This window comes from Epargyreus clarus, unplaced genomic scaffold (assembly GCF_041222505.1).
Source record: "Epargyreus clarus isolate Ecla_fem2 unplaced genomic scaffold, WU_Ecla_fem_2.2 ptg000029l, whole genome shotgun sequence".
NCBI classification, from domain to species: domain Eukaryota; kingdom Metazoa; phylum Arthropoda; class Insecta; order Lepidoptera; family Hesperiidae; genus Epargyreus; species Epargyreus clarus.
Window position 1 is genome coordinate 6759845 of NW_027332235.1, and position 17782 is coordinate 6777626.

Below are 17782 nucleotides of genomic sequence, written 5' to 3' on the forward strand. Positions count from 1 at the left end.
GTCATTTTCAGAAAAGGCATTTCTTGAAAATGGATAAATGCCTGGTGTGGCAAAGCCAGCTAACATGTTTCTTGCAGTATAAGTCACGTTATATGGTAGAGTCACGATGCCAGCTAACTCGTGGATAGTTATCGTTTTTCCAAGATGATTCAAAAGCCAATCATTTTGAGCCACAGATAGCTAACGCTTGAAAGGACCATTAACCGCCACATCTAACGGTTGGAAAAGATGTGTGCAGTGTGGAGGAAATTTAACAAACAACTATTCCATTTTCTAACAGTAGTTGTGCAATGGCTCTCGTGGTTGCCCATCCAAAGCAATATGGGCTCCTCTTTTGAGCACCTGATTAGGTTCTACCTCTTCACCGATCAGCGTCTACTAACTGTATTGCATCATTAAATAATTTCTTTACGGCAGTCATCTTAAAAGTGGAGTTATTGGCAGCAATATATTTTTTATTTGAGCCCAAATCAACTCAATAGGGCTTAGTTTGCAATGGTACGGAGGTAGACGGAGAATTTCAACGCCGTTATTTCTAGCAGTTTCGTCTATTAAATGTTTATCATATTGCGGGGCGATTTCGGCGGCTTTTTTCAATAATTCTTTATTCAAATAAGTCGTGTCCATTGATATCCCTTTGCTTTGTAGCCAGTCTATTATTTTCTGCTTGCTCCAAGCGATTGTCGGGATTTTCTCGAGTTTGACAGAATGATAGGGAGCGTTGTCCATGACAACAACGCTCCCTGGTTCTAGCTTAGACGCTATGTTTTTGAACCACTCAAGGATTCTGTCTCCGTCCATCTCCTCATGGTAATCTTTAGTTGATTTTGATTCAAAAACTAGTAAGCCTCCGTCCACAAATCCCTTCTCGCTGCCAATGTGCAAAACAATTAACATTTTGCGCTTTCCTGTAGGAACTCGCGCACCGACACACCGGTAGACAAGCCACCTTGAAAAGCATGTCTCTTGTTTTTTATGGTTGTATCCAACCACGCCTTTGTTTTAACATGAACTGCGTTTACCCACGTCTCGTCGAGAAGGTTTTATTTACTTTTCTGTGTTCTTTTATTTTTCTGAGATATTTACGCCGCCATAAAACAATGTCTTCTCTTTCCATTAATAAGGATCTACTATCCTGCTTATTAAATTGAAATCCCAGTTCGTGCAGTATTTTATGAAGTGTGGTTCGTTTACACGTTGGAATATCTTCATAACCCTCATAAAGCGTCATAATTTTATTTATTGTCGGGTAGTCATTATTTAAATATATTGAGTGTACTTTACTCTGTACAGCACTTTGTCTAATTCATCGAATTTATCAATCAATGAAAGGCGGGCTCTTTTTTTCACTGGAGATTTTAGTGTATATGTGTATATGTATATTCTTTTTGTTCTCTAAGAATATTATAAATTGTTCGCTCGGACATACTGCATGCTGTTGCTGTTTTTTGTACTAAAGCGTCCATTTTCGTATTTAAATCGCACTGTTTAAAATACTTAAACAAGTTGTAAATTACTTTTCTCCGCTATGCATCACCGAACCACTTTTATGAATAGGTGAGGTATTCATTTTTTTAAATAGTTACACAAAAATCACAGGACACAATCGTTGCGTTCGAAAGTATTCGTTGAACTGATCACGGTGACCTCGACTTTCTAATTACGAAAGATTTGATTGGTTAGGGGGTGGGGCTAGAACAGCAGACTGGGATGACTTACGGCATTCTTAACGCGACCGGACTATAGTTGCAAAGCGTGAGTAAAACCATCCAGATTATTTACAACTCGTGCAATATTAATTCGTCTGATAACTTACATTTTTATTTAGTGTAGTTCCTTCTTCGCAGTCTTCGCAAACGAATGCAATTTCGAATTTTTCGAAACAAGTGTCAATAGAAAAAACTGTCATAATTAGGGATGTATCTCGATTTATTTCAATTTCGATAATATTGAATCTTAATATCCATATTTACATTGATAAGAAACCCATTGTTGATACAATATTATACATATCCAAGAAAATAGAAATGTCGATATAAAGAATTTTAAATAATTTATATAATAGGACTACGTCGGCGAAAAAAAATAAAAATCGTCAAAAATAATCATATTTGAACTCTGTCGGCAAATGGATGGATGCATGAAGGAAATATTATGTTGCTCGATCGGTCAGAATCTGCCTACTTTTTGAGGAAATGTATTTTGTTATATGTAAAAATTAAAGAGATACAGAAAATATACGACGGTTGTTAATTACAGAAAATATTTTATTTTCAGTAAATAAAAAACATTTAAAAAATATTTTATAAATTCAATACAATTTTTTATAACTATATATAAATACAGTGTCTGAAGGTAGGTGGTGGTGGTGGTGGTAGGAAATAATTCAGCGGCACCACTGCCACACTTACCGCATCGGTCAATAAGTCCCGAGGCAAATGGAGGAAAAACATTTTTTTTCAAAAAAAATTTTTATTCATTAACATGATTCCCTTGAAGAGTGATACATTTAGTCCAGTCTTTCTAACATTTCAATACCTTTTTTGTAGCATGATTTGTGTTGCCCTTTTAAAATACGTCTCACATTCGGTGATAACCTCGTTGTTGGAATGAATTTTTCTCCCAGCTAACCATATTTAAAGTTCTGCAAATAGCCAGTAGTCGCCGGGGGCCAGATCTAGAGAATATGGTGGGTGCGGTAGTACAAATTCGTACAATTTTGCCACCGTTTTCAGTGACTTGTGATACGGCGCGTTGTTTTGGTGGAACAGAATCTTCTTACGCGCCATGTGCGGCCGTTTTTTTGCGACTTCGGTCTTCCATCGCTTGGAACAAGATACCTTTTTCTGTTAGCCAACTTTGTATGTCTTTTTTTAACCAATTCGTAGAAGAAACTCGTTCCAAGCGTCGAGAATGATATGGGGCTTTGTCCATTACAATTATGGAGTTTGGTTTTAATTTTTCCAGAGTTCTAGAGAACCACTCTTCAAACATCTTCGAGTTCATCTCTCTATGATAGTCGCCTTCACCTTTTTTACTTTCGAAAATTAATTCTGCATTGTCCACAAATCCATCCTCGTTACCTATAAAAATATGATAAATATTAAAATGTGAAAAGTACATGCAGCAGTCTAGTGATCATACATTGACCATATGGCATGGAAACTATACTTTTATGTTAACCTGATTGTACATTAGCGACTGGCCTTAGCTATGCATGAGTTTATTTTTTTACAAAACTTTTTCAATTCCATGATCTATTGGTATGTTACCAATGTGTACAACTATCAAGCGCTTCCCTTTTCCCGATGGAGCCTTCAAGCCAGTTGAAAGTCCCTCCTGATAGGCTTGTCGAGCAGACTCAATGGAAAGGTCTTGCCATATTTTACTTTTTGTATGACCTGAAGCCAAATAATATATTATTGCATTGAATTATTTTAATAATTGTGTGCCAAAGATTAGAGATGAAACGGATATCCGGTAACTATCCGGTATCCGGCCTATCCGGCCTTGTTTTAACTATCCGGCCAGATACCGGATAGTAATACAGTATCCGGCCGGATACCGGATAGTTAAATTTTTACACAAGGCAAATCATACTCCACACACATCAAAAATGTTTGTTTTATTAATTAATATTTATTAGTTTAATACTCAAAATTAACAAGTGGCAAATTGTGATGAATAAATACCAAATTTTCCGCGTTTGTTGGTAAGAGGCGACTTCGCTTGGCTTCGTATACCAGACCAGCTTCTGAAAATAGCCTTTCGCTGTAAACGCTACTGCCAGGCGCTGAAAGATAAATTCTAGCAAATCTTGACAACTGCGGGTACTGATTTTGATTAACTGACCACCAAATGTATGGGTCGTGTTTGCGATCGATTCGAGATGTCTTTAAAAAAAAGTCAATCTCGTTAGCAATTGGATTTTGTTTTTCTTGATCGTGACCATCACTACTATTATCCTTTGCCACTTCATTGAAACAGTTCCAAAAAGTGTCATGAGCTTCACGTGTGAACTTGGATCCAGTTTCATCTTCTTTCATTCGTTTAGCAGGTGTTGAAGACGGCGATGATCTTTCACTGTCAGAAGAAGATTCCTCGCAAAAGTTTTTTATATACTCTATCATGATTTTCTGTCGGGCTTTTTCAGTTTCAAGAACTCCTAAATAATCTGACTTGAACCTTGGGTCTAAAAAAGTAGCAATTAGGTAGTTTGGATTATCTCCTAAGGATTTAAAACGACTTTCCAATTAGCTTTCAAAGAAGCTCTCATACGAGCTAAGTCTGGTGTTCTTTGTGCAGTCTCGTTTTTGTCTAAATACTTTTTTAATGCAGAATTATGCGGAATCGCCTCGGATATACAGGAAAGGCCAGAACTTGTAATTTTTGTTATTTCTTCAAATGGTTTTAAAAGATTTATGCACTGCTCCATTAGGCCCCATTGTTGTATCGTCAAATTAGTGAGTGTGTCATGTTCAGCGACATAAAGAGAGATAGCCCTTTTTTGTTCCAACAAGCGTTCTGCCATGTAGTGCAGCCATCTTGCCATCTTTGGCAAAGATGTGATAAAATATTGATTATGACATTTAAATTCTACTTATTTATAATAATTGATATGGTTACTGTTTAAATAAAGATCAATAAGTACACAGAAATAAATTGACTTTATATTTAAATATAAGTTAAAATTGTTTATGTACCTTCGTTAACCCAAGTCCCGTCCAAATAATAAATTTTGCGTCTTTGTTCTCTCATCCTTAACATTTTTTGAAGATAATAGAAGCGCCATCGCACAATTTCTTCCTTTTCAATGAGAACACTTCGTCTCGACTGTTTCTAATATTTAATCTTCATTATTCGTTTATTTCAAACTTTTTGGAAGGTAGTTCTTTTAAAGCTTGGTAAGCTGTCGTCCTCTTTCACTAATTTTAAAACTTTTTCAATGGTTGGTGGATCGTTATTAAAGCATAAATGTGTGCACCTTTCTACGAATTCCACTCAATGTCATATCGTCCAATTTGTCCATTATTTCCCCCTTTTTTGGAGCTGGAGTGAAATGAAATGAAATGAAATGAAATATATTTATTTTTTATAGGCCAACGCCGGCACTTACAAATTGTCAGGTACAATATTTTTCTTAAACTACTACCGGATCGGAACGCTTATATTTATATATTAGGATAAGGTTGCCACTTTTGGACTACTTAACTTTGGGTGGCCGTAACAAAAGATATATTATGATAAAGGGAATAGTGACTTATGATTTTAGTAAGTCTTATATAAAATTACTTTACTGTACAATTTTATATTTTTTGAAAAGAGCATAAATAAATAAAAAAGAAAAACAGGTTTCGCCTTGGTTGCTTTATTTGGACCAGTCAGTTGGTATTATTGACTTGGGAAATTTTCTGTAGTGGTCCATTTAACGCACCCATGGGGATTAAAGAGAATAAAATACGGAATAATATTTTTTGTAAAATTTGTCAACTTGTCTTATTAAAGCCCCTAGCCCGGGCTAGACGAGTCGCTGCTTATAACCGGAGGACCAACTGAGGATGGCGTTTTAGAAAACATTCGACCCAGTCACGGCCTGCGATTTTCGCTGACTTGTCAAATCGGTTCTCGATATCATTGGCAAAAGCATATTCAAAAGCTAAGCGTCTCAAATCCGTAATTGTCAAACCAAAGTACCTCTCGTCCATTTGCTTGCAATGCATTGCAAACTCGGCTTCTTGATCATCATTAAATGTTGGTTTGAAGCATCCCATAGAGGTTGCAGCTGTGTTAAGCTCAAGTCTTCCGCAGACACGATTCGCTAAAACCAATAGTACTTGCAGCAGCTCTCTTGCTTTTACCGTTTGTAATCAATGTTTTGGCTTTTGGAAATTGTTGTTCCGTGATGGGGACAAGTTCGATCATAACGAAGGGTCTGAAACAAAAAATAAATATATCTTTACAAATTAAGCACAACATTGATTTCTAATAAATTCTCGTTCATGGGGCAAGTGAACGCATGCCAGGGCATGTGAACGCATGCGCTTACTTACCCGCGCACACTTTCCCTGTGTAGCCAAATTATAAAACAAAGCTCACTGTGTCCCAATGACAAGATCTAATCTCAATATTTTTTTTCAAGTATCTGTTCAAATATATATATAATCAATAAAAACTGGACTTACCGTTGTTGAATCAGTAACTTGCATGTAATAGTGTTTTATAAAACACAAAGACTTACGATTAAACCAATACAGAGTGTTTTTTCAAAGGGTATCCAATTTTTTTTACCATATTCTAAACATCAATAATGTTATGTTCAAAATGTCAAAACTTTAAAATCATTTAATTTTAATTATTAATTATTTAATTACATTAATTAGTTATTCCAAATTCTGCGTACATTGTGGACAACCATTGCATAGTATAGTGCCACCAACTTATCTGTTCAGTTGACAGGGTCGCTAGTGCAGCGTCCAATGTTACCATATAATTATATTTGCCTACTGAAGAGGGAGCTCAACAACTTTGAGACCTATGATTTTTACTAGATAAAATATGTAAAAAATATTTAAAAAGATAAATAACCTTCGTAAACATCCTAAAAAAAAGAATTAGGTTAATAATGTCAAATTTTAATTCTTAAATGATATTCTAGGACAGGAAAAATAAAAAGTCCAGAATTATTAACTATAATTATTTATATTTTATAAAAATAAAATTTATATTTTATAAAAATAATTATGGTCATGATCTCTAACTTCGAGGGGCTCCACACCAGACATCCCTGAGCGAAATAATGACGATGCGCCTGAGGTGCCTGTGCCAAGTGATTTACATAATTCGTCATCAGAGTCACTTGAATCGCTTTCGCTATCACTATGCAACTTAATAATGAATGGTTCTTCTAAATATCCATCATTGTTCCTGTATTTTTCTTCAATTCTTTTTACGTGGTGACAATGGTTTTTCCACTCTTCTTTTGTTATTTTATCGAATGCATTCTGAATTAACTGGGGCATTTCAGCACTAGATTTACCAACATTTCGCTCAGCGACATTTCTCTTCATTGAACTCCAAACCATCTCGATTGGGTTCAAATCACAGTGGTATGGCGGTAACCTGAGAACAGAATGGCCATGACTTTTTAATAGATTATCTATTTCATATTCAGGAGCTGGTTTATTACGCTTTATTAATTCTTGCAGTTGAGGTTTCGTCATTTGCTCAGAAAATTCTATATTTCTCTCCCTCAGCCACAATTGCATGACAGCCTTAGTGTGGTTTGAATTGGGACATTTATTAACACAAATGCTGTGATAGGGGGCATTGTCCATCACTATAAGAGTATGCTTATGCAGGTTCGGCAGCAATTTCTTAATAGTCCATCTTTTAAAATTATCATTATTCATTTCATCATGGTAGTCACCGCTCTTAGTGTTTGATTTAAACACAAGAAGAGCATTCTCTACAAAACCTTCTTCGCCTCCTGCATGAACTATAATCCACCTATTCCCTTTTGATACTGGCTCCAAATCACCTTCAACATCTGGGCCTTGCCAACATTTGTCAGTTGAGTGAGATGAGTGTATATAGGTCTCATCTAAATAAACGACGGGTTTTTTTTCTCCAGACTCATTCTCACGAATTTTTTGTAAGTATGCAGCCCTCCACGCAGTTATGTCATTACGCTCACATAGCACTTTTCTATTTGTTTTAGTTTTTTTAAAACGAAATCCTATTTTATGCAGCAGTTTTCTAAGTGTTTCACGTTTTGCAGAGAAATCAATTTCTTCTCTAAGTATGTTTAATAATTTTGGTATAGTCGGAATTTCTTTCCTAAATGAATAAAATTCATGAATTTTTCTCCGTATGACGCCAATGTCAAAATCATCAATGTCCAATTTTCCTGTTTTTCTTTCTCTATTCTTACCGGGAGTAGATAGTTTGACATTACTTTCTTCAGCTTTTTTCTTTTCATTCATGAGCTTGTAAACAAATCGTTCGCTTACTCCTGTAGCAAAAATATAAATACATGAAGTATAAAAAACATTTACTACCAAAAATACTCAGTGACACTTTAACTAAGTAAAATAAAATAACTGAAATATTTACGCGGGACTTTCTATTAATTAACTATCAACACTTCATAGCAACACTAACCTGTCGCAGCTGCGACGCGTTCTGTCACTTTCTCAAACGGTATTTTCGGAGCTAGCAGGCGTTTTTCTTCCCTCATGAAATCTAAAACCTTTAAAATAATGACCCGTGCATCACTTTTGAGAGGCTTAGGCATTTTTAATCACTTATTACAATTATATTCGAATCGAAAAACAAAGAGCACTCACACTTCAAAGAATTGACAGCGGAATGACATTTCAAAATGGCGCTCGGCTTTGTTTTAGTTCCAGATTTGTCTACTGAACAGAAAAGTTGGTGGCATTATACGCGCAGTCAGTGATAATGACACTAGCACTGACGCACACAAACTCGTAATACAAGTATGCCGACGCGCGGTTCTTATCATTGAGACAGACACGACACGCACACAAATATTTTTTTATTACCAACAAATGTAACATAATAAATCGGTTTAAGATTCCAATTTTTGCTTCATACTTTTCACGGGCTTAGGACCATCATAATGAACAAATACACACTACCTACATTACGACTTTATTGTTTTAAAACGAATGTGCATGTTTAATTTATTATAGCGTATTTAAAAAATTAGAATCAACTGTTTACAACAAATTAACTTACCTAATTACATAATTAATCAACTTATTTTAAGTCCTATAGTTACATTGTCTCTCAATACAAAGCTGAGCACGCTTTCTTAAATTGTTTTTTGACATTAATTGTGTCTGAACACTTTTCACTTCACTAAAAGCTGTAATTATTTTTTTGCGTAGGTCCTCATAACTCTGAGGCTTCCTCAACGTAAACAAGTTTTTTAATTTCTCCTCATAAATAAAAGTCTAAAGGAGTAAGGTCCGGTGACCTAGATGGCCACGCTATCGGCCCCCCGCGTCCTATCCATCTATCACCATATTCACTATTTAAATAATCACGCACATCAGTTGAATAATGGGGTGGTGCACCGTCATGTTGAAAATAAAAAATATTCAATAATGCTAAGGGTACATCTTCCAATCATTCCGATATGACACTTCGTAACATTTCTAAATAATTACCGCCAGACAACCGTCCCTCGATGAAGTACGGGCCAACGATTATGTTACTAATTATACCAGCCCAAACATTAACGCTAAATCGCACTTGATGATGGCTGTCTTTAATTACGTGGGGATTGCTCAGTGCCCAATAATGTTCGTTGTGACTATTATAAAGTCCTCCCCTCGTAAATAACGCTTCATCAGTCCACAAAATGTTTACAGAGTCAAGGTTTGACCATTGACAAAATTGTAAACGAGGAGGACCATCGTTGTCATGGAGTGCTTGAACACATTGATAATGAAACGGATGATATCCTAAAGAATTTAGCAACTTCCACACGTAATAACGGCTTACGCCGAATCGTCGGGCTGCGTCGGTGGTACTAGCACGTGGATCTCGCTCAAAAAACTCGAGAATACCATTCTCGACGGCCTGACTAATTACAACATGACCTCCTCGAGATGATGCATAGACCGGCACAGTGAACTGTCCAAAATTTAACAACCTTTGGTTAGCTGCTAAAATCGGCCTCGTATTAGGTACTCTTAAGTTATTTCCATGTATTTGTAAACGCGGTAAAGAGTCACTTTCATGAAGTCTTTGCGCACCACGTAAACTTTCACCACTTAAAATGTAGCACCGTACCATCTCACAATTATCTTTAGCCGATATAGATATATATTAATTGCGTCTTTTCGATTGTGATGTCGAAGGAAAATTTTGTTGCTTATCACTACGTAATGATGATAGTTATGAATCGTCATACAGAATGTGCAATAATCGTAACATATTTCCTTCTTTTATGTTTATTTCGTTATTTATTTTGTGGTGCCATCCGTCTACACTATTGTTTGTGCGGTGACGCTCCCCGCATATACACCACATTTTAATAAAATTTTCTTTCATCCAGTAGCGTGGGAATAATCCGTAATGTAGCCTATGTCACAACCAAAATTTAAAAGAAATCAAATTTTGACAAGGCAAGTTATTGACATCTTGCTTATTCTGAGTGATATCTAATACACTCTCTACGTTTTTTATATAGAATTCTAGTTTTCTTATTACCATCATAAGTGGGTAATAAGATTGAAAAAGTCGCGTAGTCTAGCGTGGTATCGCACTTTGGTTGTTCTGCCGTCATGTTTAATACGTCTGCTCAACCCAATGTACACAAAATACTAATACAACCGAACACAATAAATTAATTGTACACAACAATATTAGTATACAGGATACTGAGGAGTAACAAAGTTAATGCTTACGAGCATTACTAATTCTGAAGATGAATTCTGCCGGAGTGATTATGTGCTCTTCTTTTCTTCTTCCGTTGGCCACTGTAGATCTTGTTTGGATACACGCCGCGATGTGTCGCGGGTGTGCCCTATGCTTGATTTCTACGTACACCGTTTAATTAGACTTTACGTTGCGGTTGTGCCAACTTTGTCAAGGCACTGGAGAGGTCGTTAATTTAGGCGGTATCCTACCGACTGCGCCAGTTAAATTGCGTGGACAACGAAATTGGTTTTTAAAAAGAATTTTATTCAGTTAGGTACTACATATGCAAGTAAAATATTGTACATTTACTTAAAGTTTATCGATGCATCATCTTGTTTTTAAATACAAGGAGATATGCTCAGACACATTTTTAGAAAAAAATAGTAGTATCTAATGAAATTATAGACAGCACCACAACAGCCTTTGGCATGAACTGCGTTACGGTAGGATCACAGCATCTCGAGCATTCGAGTTCAGTAGAAAGTCAGGGCTAAGAAAGGCTTACTATTGTGTGGCTGACGGTAACTACAGTTCAAATAATGTAGTAGAAATTATATGTGTAATGTTTGATGATACATATACTTGCGAATTACTTAAAGAACTAGTGAGTCTGTGGAAAAAAATGTGTATCCAGTATTGTATGAAAGTACATTGTAAGGCTTTATAAATAAAATGTACAAATTGAAATTTTAAAGTTTTATTTAATCAAAGAATCCTGTAGATTAATAAATGCACATGTAATCCAAATAATGTCATCAAGAACTAACAAAATTTGTATTTCACCATGCATGGGGCTTTAACATGTTAAACTCCCTTAACCTTCTGATTACCCTTTCTATGTGTATTCTTAGGCTAACTATTTGCTTGGTTTCCTTATTTCATTTTTAGTTAATTTAGTTCCAGTCGCAAAACTTGGGGGTCTTACTGGTTCCACTTTTTCTTTAACTGAATATTGCTCAATGTGCTTAAAACCCCTACCGGCCATCACACATATACCAGGGTGGTGTAAACCCTTTAAAAAGTCGCATGACTCCACTCAAGTTGTATTCGTGGTCCTACCAACATACCCTGGTGAAATATAATTGACTAAACAATTGGGTGTACATGATACAAGATATTTAATAGTATTATCTTTTTTATATTCTGACCATGATAATGCTTGATTAACGCTTTTAGAAAGTTATTGAATTTCAATTTCTTGTCTATTATGCAGCTAGTGCGATTAAAGGAGATGTTTCATTTTCGGCCATCTCATGTACACTATATCTAAAAAACACGAATAATTTGTATAATTGAAAAAAATACACATATATTTTGATAACCTAAAGTATTCCTGTTTAAAAATATTTAAAATAAGCATTCCTCATTGAAATATTAAATATGGCGGAATACTGTCAATGTCAAGTTTTCAAAACTGGATTTCAAACTGTGGATACTCTTTGGATGTCGGTAATTCTGTATTTTGCTGTTTTTGTCGTAAAGTTATCGTTATCTTAGTACTTTACAACCTCGCTTTTGTTTTGGGTATCCCGTCATTATTACTGAATTTAATTAATTATTTATAATAATTATAACAAAACCACCTTTTAAATAATATCTGGTTTTATAGATGTAAGTGACATGTCAAATTAAAAAAGAAGAAGTTGTCAATTTGATATGTGTAAAAGTGGATATATACATATTATATTATATTAGTGGAATCCAATGTAAACGTTGAATAAACATGTTTTGATGAGAAGATTCCATTTCAATCCTAAATATGTTTCTGCTCTGCGCTGCTTACGATTTTGGGCTGATTCTACCTTACTTGTTTGCCAAGCTTATGTTTTATGGACTCTTGTGATTTTCGTGCGATCGCTGTGGATTGTGTTGACAAGGATTCAATATCATCAGGTAAAATATATATCAGTTAGTAGTATTAATCGTGAAATAATCGTTAATAATTTTAAACTGGAGAAGCTAATCTTTTTACATTTCTCTTTTTTTTAGATAATTACAATAGCAAGACAAGGACATTCTTGGGATGACAAAATTATCAGTTATTATTGCAACTGCATCGCTGGGCAACGAACCGTACTCGTAGGTAGCTGCGCTCACATTATGACCATTGTTTGATGTTTGAGCCGAGCTCGTCACAGGATATTACAGAACCTGCTACATGATTGGATGAAAATATTGATAAGGGAAGATATTTAAAATGAATAAATAATGTATCTAAGTGAAGAATAAATAAAATATTATCTAAATGTGTACTTAAAAGTTGTTTTATTTACACACTTAAATGTTTTAACTAAAATAAATTGGTATAGAAGTACATATTTTGGTATGTTTGTTTTAAGTCAAGTTTTATGAAAGTAAATATAATTATGTTTATCAAATATAGGTATTGTTTTTCAATACATACAATACAATATTTATATATCTACGCCCATTCGCGTAAAAAATATATTAAAAAGTATATAATGTATATATTAAGTTAAAATAGAATGACAGATGACATTATTACGGTAATCACTACCGCCATGATGTTTTTCCACTGTTGTGTTGCAAGTTTAAGTGTAAATTATTGTTTTTAAACAATTAAACGAACATGATTTGAGGAAAATGAACCCTTACGAATTGTTCTTTGCATGTTTTCTTAGTTTTTATTATAGTGTACAAAAGGTGGCCGGGAGCCCATACATTTTGAAACATCTCCTTTGTGTCTGAAAGCTATAGGTAAAGTATTTTGTTAGATCTTTGTTTAAGTTTATAATAAATGGTCGCATTAAGCTAGTTATTAGTGTTATATGTTTAACACTAAATATTTTACTTGCATATGTAGTACTTATTGAGAAATCATCACCTAGTTCTCTAAATGAATTATTTAATCGTATTTTTTTCAAACAAAGTAGTATATGGTTTGACGGTATTCTTAACTCTTCTGCCACTTAAATAATGATGAGATACTATGAATGATAAATACTCTCGGAAAAATAATAAAAAAATCTCAGTGAAGTATTTTATTACAAAATCAGTTTTATTTATTCAGTTCCACGTGTGGTACACTGTGCCTTAACTGTACTTTGAATGGCATTTAAAATAATATCACTTTTTTAAAGGAGTAACTCGCAGATTATACAAACAAAAGCAAAACAAAAATACAGAAAAGGTTACTTAGTATTACATATTTATGGTGAAAGTCCCTGAAACAATTGTTATCTTTATCCAAACAGAGTTCAACTCTCCATTTTTGACAAAATATGTGGGTTCTTCCTTTACCAACCTAACCAGGTATCTTACACCTTTGTCGTTTTTGGCCCCATGAAGGAAAGTGCTCAAATCCATCACGCCAGACGTCACGAGGAGGCAGGACTGCTGTGTTAGGCTTCTTTCTTTTTAAATCAATTTCATCAGGCAGCGACGATGGTCTACCCTTTTTATACATTATTGATCTGCCGCACATGCAAAGACTCTTCCCAATTTCAAATTTGAAGTCTTTCAGCTTTCAAAGAGTAAAAGTGCTGTCTTTATTGTTTACCATATTTTTTTTACCAGATCACTATGGAACACACGGCAGAATTATCACTCGAAGGCGGCCCGACTGCGGCGTGGTCGGAATCATGGCGGCAATGGCGTAAAATGTTCGAGGTGTTTTTAAAAGCGTCCGGAGTGAGCAAAGAGCCTAAGGAAGTACAGGCCAGTTTGTTGGTTAACCTCATTGGATGGGCTGGATATGAAGTTTATTCCACTTTCACGTTCGGAATGAAAGTAAAGATGACATCAAGTGCATACTACAAATGTTCGACAAATATTTCGGTGCCAAATTGAACATTACAGTGAGACGGTACAAATTCTTTATGCCCCGTCCATACGCTTGGTGTATGCCACAAACACAAACAAAGTTCCAAACATCGACCACAATCATCAAACACAAACAGTCCTTGTTCGTTTGGTGAATCAGCGCTAACGTAATGCTTCACCCCTGTCCCGTCGGTGTAATCGCCTAACCCCGAAAGGTAGGTCGCGGCTCCTGCCCCAACTTGTTTGTCGTATCCGTTGACAAAATGGATCAGGCGCTCCTGGGCGTCCGTGGCCGTGCAATGCTTTTGAGCTATGGTGGCGATCCTATACCACCACAAGATGTGATAGAAGTATGCAAAAACCAACAACTTGTTAGTCGTATCCGTTGACAAAATGGATCAGGCGCTCCTGGGCGTCCGTGGCCGTGCAATGCTTTTGAGCTATGGTGGCGATCATATACCACCACAAGATGTGATAGAAGTATGCGAAAACTGATTTCGATACCGTCTTTGTCACGAATTTATCACAATCGGATATTGCTTCATACTCCTGCCCGACTAAAGCGACGTATCCGGCGGCGTCAGCGTTGAAGACCTTAATGGACTCTTCGCTGGTCCTCTCTCTCGCAAATCCTCGCAATCCTCTCTCCCCTTCATTGACTAGGGATTGTTGCCACAAAGGGTCATTAGTAAGTGGTGTAGATGTAGTTGATAGTCTTGTGGGCTTTGGTAACTCCCGAGTCGTGAGTTGGGGTTTGGGTCTTGTCACGTAACGTTTCGTCACGTAATAAATCAAGATTGGCATGTAAACTTGCTTGTAGCTGTGCACTAACGATTTCTGGTGTTTTATTTTTTCTAATATTGCTTTTACTTCCATTTTGGTCTCTTTACTATGATTTTCATCTTCGCAGATTGAGTTTAATGCTGCCAAAACTTGTTTGTATGAACTGTATAGGACTTTGCTTGTATCTACTCACGCAGTCCATCGGGTTTTGATAGATTTTTTAGAACTTTCGATTCTTCATCTAATTTGCTCTTCATCTAATTTGCAATGCTCCCCATAACCTCATTTTTCAAATAAATGATAAGATTAATGATAATGATTAAGATTTTTTTAATCAAATATTGAATCCTAATTGACAGGTAAATATAATCTTTATCAAATATACAAGAAGAATTTAACATACTGATTTTGTGTTTACTGGCTTACACGACAACAATTTTTGATAATACGAACTAGTTATATAGCGCTTCTTGTTATAATATTTGTTAAGAGTATCATATGCGTCTATATAATTTTCGTACGTGAGGGGAAAGTGTTTAATCAAATCATAAGCTTTCAACACAAGTTAATAAGTAATGTAATTTCTCAATATTGGGAATATTTCGATTATGAATCAATGAATCAAATAACTGTTTAAATGATAACCAAATTTCCAACTTACCATCAAACGGCTTAATGTTGATTTTAGGCAGCTTAGCAAAAACCGAAACAACTTCCTGTTTTATATTACGGTCACTATTTGAATGCCGCACACAGGCCAACACATTTCTAAATTTTATATCGAAAGACGCAGTTACACTAATCTCAGACTGGCGTTGAGCACTTAACGAACGCAATAAGCTTATTTGCGCTTTATGCAATTCACTCGAAATATTCCTCAGGTCTTCCTCAACGCAGCCTATCATATCCGATCCCGCTATATATTCTAACCATAACATACTGTAATACTGGGCAATCCTATTAGCGTCCCCATCACTTGCGCCGCTTTCGTTGCTTCCAGTAGACATTGTTATTAGTTGATATAAGTTTTTAAAACTTTACGAAATTGACAAAAATAACAAATAATTATAATGTCATTGACATTTTAATGAAATTATATGTCAAAGGCAAACACGACTTGACAGCATTGACAATATGACCAACCAACGACAAATAAATATGGCGCAATACAATACTGACAACCAACAACTATTAATAAAAATAGCGCAAAGATGGCGGCGGGACCTAAGTACAATAATGCCCCCCCGCTTTACGTGAGGGATACGTTCCGGAAGAAATCGCGTTAACTGAAATAAATTAAACATAGTCTAAATTTAATATGTACAAAAAATACGAATCCTTTTAATCAATTACTTTAATTCTAAGAACACTTAATGCAATACATAATTATTTTTGTACGGAAAAATGCATCTATTGTCTTTTGGGTAGCGTTTTTTTACGTTCTTGTAAAACACGTTCATAACACCCAACACTGTTTATAAATGTTTGACACACGGTCAAGACACTGTCATCATTATTTATTGTCTAAACTCTGCAATATGTCCAAACCTGAATAAATTTTTAAAATTAGCATTTTGTATTCCCCCTGAAGATAAAACTTTCTCTTCTACTTGTTCGTCCTCATAGTAGATAGGATTATTCTGTTACTCGATCAGATTTTTATTGCTAAGAGGATCGTCGTGTGTTGCTACAAGTTCTACGAGATCTTCTGTCGCGACATCTTCAAGTTCAGACCTCTCAATCATTGCAACAATGTCTTCAAGCACTTGTCTCTGCATCTGGCCTTGGTTCTTGGTGATTCCACCACATCTTGTCAAAGATTACGCCACACCCCGTTCATACAACTCTTTTTAACTTCCTTCTAACTTTAACTTCCTTCCAAGCCTCTTCTATGTTGTGAATAGTCTTCATAATGTTGTATGACTTCCACCACTGCCTTCCTTCCGTGTCAGAGCGTTGTTCATAGATATACTCGTATGTCGAAAACGAGGCGCAAGTCATATTTGCTTTGCAATCAACCTCATAATCGGCTACGCGTTGGTCCATTAGGTCCACATCGCCCATATATTTATTGTAGCACATCATAGGGATGTGCATGTAAAAATGTCGATATTTTTTTGGATATAATATATCTTAAATTTGTATCATTATATCGTACAAATATATCGATTTTTTCAATATACCATAAGTAATTTGTTTGTAAACTTATATTAAATATTAATTTAATTTGTGTAAAACAGCCAGGATGAAAAAACGAATCATCTTTATTTATGTATAAGTCCCATTTTTTTTTCTAGACCTTGCAAAAACAAAATTTATTCGCTCTTTTGGTTTGCAGATTTCTTCTCTATTGAGTTAGAACTTGCGCGGTCTTCGAAAAGAGTCTGTACAGTCAGAGATAGAACAGAGCAAGTCACCGTCGTTAAATATTTAAATGCCACATTGTATAATTTTGGGAACTGTACTTTTGTAATCTAACCACACCTCTAATGGGTTTCAGTTAAATCTACTAACTGGAGTCCTCAAATAAAGAGATAACTCATCTGATAGAGTTTCTTCGGGTTTATTTGTTTTCCAATCCGTTGGACCAGTTTATGGTGATCACTCCAGAGGCCGACAGATTAATTTTTACAGATTCCGTAGCAGTACATAATTCAACCTGTTGTTTATTTTAAATCATAATTATCTTTGATTTTACTAATGGCATTTGCGCAGGCCAGCGGAACTTCAAAATGAAGTTTTTTGAATCTCGGGTCCAATATTG

The 17782-nt window shown here is 35.4% G+C and overlaps 2 protein-coding genes, 1 long non-coding RNA gene and 1 pseudogene across 3 annotated transcripts in view; 1 reads left to right on the forward strand and 3 right to left on the reverse strand.

Moving 5' to 3' along the window:
- The window catches only part of LOC140754228 (splicing factor C9orf78), a 76415-nt gene that overhangs the window by 23184 nt on the left and 35449 nt on the right, over positions 1–17782 (forward strand). The gene's annotated exons all lie outside the window — the stretch shown is intronic.
- On the reverse strand, positions 2385–6059 carry LOC140754223 (uncharacterized). The gene is made up of 3 exons (XR_012103632.1): positions 4704–6059; positions 3273–3401; positions 2385–3083 (listed from the first exon to the last, which is right to left on the reverse strand). It is a non-coding gene; the product is annotated as an uncharacterized LOC140754223 (long non-coding RNA).
- On the reverse strand, positions 6681–8381 carry LOC140754221 (uncharacterized). Its single transcript, XM_073089172.1, has 2 exons — positions 8161–8381; positions 6681–8011 (listed from the first exon to the last, which is right to left on the reverse strand). The coding sequence occupies exons 1-2, from the start codon at positions 8291–8293 to the stop codon at positions 6720–6722; spliced, it is 1425 nt and encodes a 474-aa protein (XP_072945273.1). The 5' UTR covers positions 8294–8381; the 3' UTR covers positions 6681–6719.
- On the reverse strand, positions 11150–11632 carry LOC140754222 (uncharacterized; annotated as a pseudogene).